The sequence below is a fragment of the Nansenia antarctica genome, assembly GCF_963989245.1.
Source record: "Nansenia antarctica genome assembly, chromosome: 1".
Taxonomy (NCBI): domain Eukaryota; kingdom Metazoa; phylum Chordata; class Actinopteri; order Argentiniformes; family Microstomatidae; genus Nansenia; species Nansenia antarctica.
In genome coordinates, this window is record NC_137674.1 from 48,383,153 (window position 1) to 48,386,860 (window position 3,708).

At 51.2% G+C, this 3,708-nt stretch overlaps 1 protein-coding gene across 1 annotated transcript in view; it reads left to right on the top strand.

The window, feature by feature from the left end:
- Positions 1-345: 345 nt before the first annotated feature.
- The window catches only part of ddhd1a (DDHD domain containing 1a), a gene marked incomplete at its 5' end in the record, with an annotated part of 36,338 nt that continues 32,975 nt past the window's right edge, over positions 346-3,708 (top strand). The window contains 2 exon segments of the mRNA XM_080523586.1: positions 346-1,216; positions 3,228-3,404. Coding sequence (XP_080379712.1) covers positions 346-1,216; positions 3,228-3,404 — 1,048 coding nt within the window.

Sequence of the window (3,708 nt, forward strand, 5' to 3'; positions counted from 1 at the left end):
TCTGGATAAGTTGGACAGAAGAGGTTCTATGAGCGGTCTCAGCGGAACAGTGGCTCGGCGCCGTTGCAGCAGGTGGAAGGAAGAGGAAAGAGCAGGTTTCCCGTCTGGAAGCGTCCTAGTCTGTGAGCTAGTTAGTTAGCTAGCCGGATGCTAGCGGTAGCTCACTGATTTGTCAATGAGTCGGCTAGCCAGAGCGAGCGGTTTGCTTTGATAATTTCATTATTATTTTTTTACATTGACGAACACATGACAACTTTTTGTCGACCGCGTAGTAAAACATAGCTAGCGATAGTAGAGGTCGACAGCCAGCGACGAGACCGGCTTATAGCGTCGTGCTCAATAGTTATGAGCAGTTTTACAAGTAAGACGTCTTCGCTGAGCTCTGCCCAGAGACCCGAGAGAGACCACAGAGGCCAGTCAGCTGTCAGCCACAACAACAAGGACTGGGACCTGGGGAACGATGTGTTCGTGTGCTGCTACGAGGAGCCCATGTCGGGTGAGACCGTCCAGCCGGGTCTGGATAGACACCTCCACCGGGCCGCCCAGGCCGGTCTGATGCTGCCGGGCCTGGAGGAGGCTTATCCCGGCTGTCACAGCCGGACCTCGGCCGCAGCCTACCCGGGCGCCGGCGCCCTGGAGGACTACCGGGAGAACGACTTAGGCAACAACGTGACAACCCCGTTGTTTGAGAGCAGAAAGAGGACTCGGTCCAGCGGTGGTTCACAGAGACACACCAGGTATGAGGTGGTCCAGGAACTCGGCCCTGAAGAGGTGCGGTGGTTTTACAAAGAGGACAAGAAAACCTGGAAGGCATTCGTCGGACACGACTCTCTGAAAATCGAGATCATGTTCCGTAAATTCTGCGAACTCAACCCCGTCGCTGCTGCTACGCGCCGGGGCGATGCAGACCTGGAGGCGTCGGGAGGTGAGGAGGACCCTGCCAGTGGGGTCGAGGTGACCCCCCCAGGCAATGGGGTCGAGGTGACCCCCCCAGGCAACGGGGGGTCGAACGGAGTCGAGAGAGCTGGACCAGTACTTGTGGAACCCCGGACTGATCATATCCGTGGGGTCAGGGGCTCCCTGGGGAGATCTGACTCTGACACGGAGGAGAGAGACCTTGATTCAATCAGCATCAATGTCGAGGCTGTGTGTGTCAGAGGTGGTCTATACGAGGTGGATGTCAAAGACAGAGAATGCTATCCTGTTTACTGGAATCGTAAGTATCATTCGGATGTCCTCTGTAGAGACCATAATTAAACAACCAGTATTTATTGTATTGAGATCTATGTGTAGGCAATCAGGGGGTGGACCGAAATAGTAACCACCATACTTTCCATCTGTCCCACTGCCAAGCCACGTCAAGGCCCATGCCAGATGTTGAGTGGTGGTGTCCATAATCTCTGGCCTTAATTCCTGCCGTGTAGTGCAGGATCTCCGATGGGGAATGACTACACAGCATGGACTAGTGACTACATGGATTACCGTACTCGCCCTCTCACAGGATCATTGACCAGAGGTCGCAGGGCATCACTCACTGCATCATCCTGCTCATTCATTCATTCATTCATTCATGCATGCCGTCTTAACCTCTAATCTGCCCCGTCGGCTACACGGACCACACCAGCGGAGGCTGCTAGAAAATCGGAGGCCGGGCTCATTGCAACGCATTGGAACGGAATGAGGAACGGAATCCAAACATTCCTCATTCCGTTCCTTGCGTCGCAAGGAGCCCCGGCGACCCTCCGATTTCTACCTCCCCCTGGACGACACAGACAGCAGGGTCACATGTGGCTGCGGTTACATAAGAGGACGTCAGGAATGTGGCCCTCGTTGTTCACCACAGAGTTAATGACTTACTCCCGACCGTGTAGCCACTCTGGGTATGAGGCCCAGTCCTCTCTGTCCCCCCTGCCATGTGCCACCCTTTCACAGTCACACCAGTGACCCTCCGTATGGGTCGAGTCCCTATCCAACCAGGCAGTCTGTCACTCTGCCTCCATTGAATTCAGCTGAGTGATTCACGGAGGTTTCCAGGAGAAGCCAGCCGTGATTGAATGAATGAACCCGCTGGTGGTGGTGGTGGGGGGTGGTGGAGCTGGTTGCTATAGAGCCCCCCTTAGGGGGATGCATGGCTGGCTTGCTGAGTTGGGGAGGGAGGGTTGAGGTAAACTCAGTTTGGGAGAGTGATAGTTTGGGAGATTCAGTCACGTCACTCGATCTCAGCTCTAGGCCTGGATGTTGTCGTCCGCGTCAGGCTCTCTGACTCAGACATTCTGTACATTAGAGATTATGATTAGAGACTAGCCTAGTACGTACTGCGTGGTGTATAGGCCTAGATATGCTCTTAGCAACAAAGCATTGAGGAACTAGGTCAGCTTATCAGCACTGTTATCAAATTTGGCTGCTATCCACACCTGAGATTGCACCCAGCTCTTAGGGCTGATGGATCACTTGCCAAACGTGCTCGTCTTTGTTTATTACCACAAGCATAAAGTGATCAGCATAGGTGTGACAGAATTGCTACCATTGGTTAGGGTTGGGCGGTTTTCAATTTTTTAATACCGTTAAACCGTCCTCAAATTTAACAGCGGTTTACAGTTTAACTGTGGTTTATGGCTGGATTAAAAATCACATTGTATGGCTTTGACGGAGCCGCTAATTTCAAATGATGAATTTGTGGCAGCGGCTGGTGAAAGGTGGACCAAAGCCCTGTCCTTTCCGCAGACCTGCTCAAACACTTTCCACGAGCAGTGCTGAAAAATTAGCTTAAAATAAATAAATAAAAACAGAGCTAAAAATACTTTTGGTTCGTAATGAGACTATATCGGGACAAATTCAACTATGTATAGGAAACACTGACAACATTCACCACAAAGTGAAGTGCGTGTTACAGCAGACGAGTGCTGTGAATCACGTATCCTTTCTGAGGAGAAGCGGTCACGTGACACGCAATTATGATTGCTTCTAAATAGTTTTTTTTTTTTACAGGTTATTATTTCTGTCATCACTTTCATATCATCTTCAACCACACAGACCGTGTTGCTGGAAAACACACTTAAGGCGTTATTATACAGGCCTATTTACGGTATAACCGTATAACCGCCCAACCATTGCTTCAGGAACCGCTTCTGTTTCTAGTTTTCTCTGTTACAATGAAGAAAACTTTGGCTCTTTTATTCAAGAGAGAATAAACATAACATCTCTCTCTCTCTCCCCCTCCTCTACAGATCAGGAGAGCATCCCTGTCATGAGGGGACAGTGGTTCATCGACGGCACCTGGCTCCCGTTGGAGCAGGACGAGAGTGACCTCATAGAGACGGAACACCTGGCCTGTTTCCGTGGGCAACAGATGCAGGACTCCTTTGACTCGGACGTAGTGGCCAAGACTGTCGACAGCAAAGACGGTGAGAGGAAATGTTTGGCCTAGGGGTGACAGAGGAACGTGCTTTAGCTTCTCTAGCAGCGGATCAAGAAGCCCCAGCCTGAGGCCCTGAAGCAGAGCGTGTTTCTGCCTGGTCCTGGAGAGCTACCAGGGTTTGCAGGCTTTTGTTCCCACCCAGCACTGAAACACCTCATTCCACCTGCCCCCACACGCACACATACTGTCTGTACACACACACACACACACACACGCATGCACGCACGTATACACACACAAAACATAAACACAAAACACACATACACACAAAGCACACACACGCACAAAAC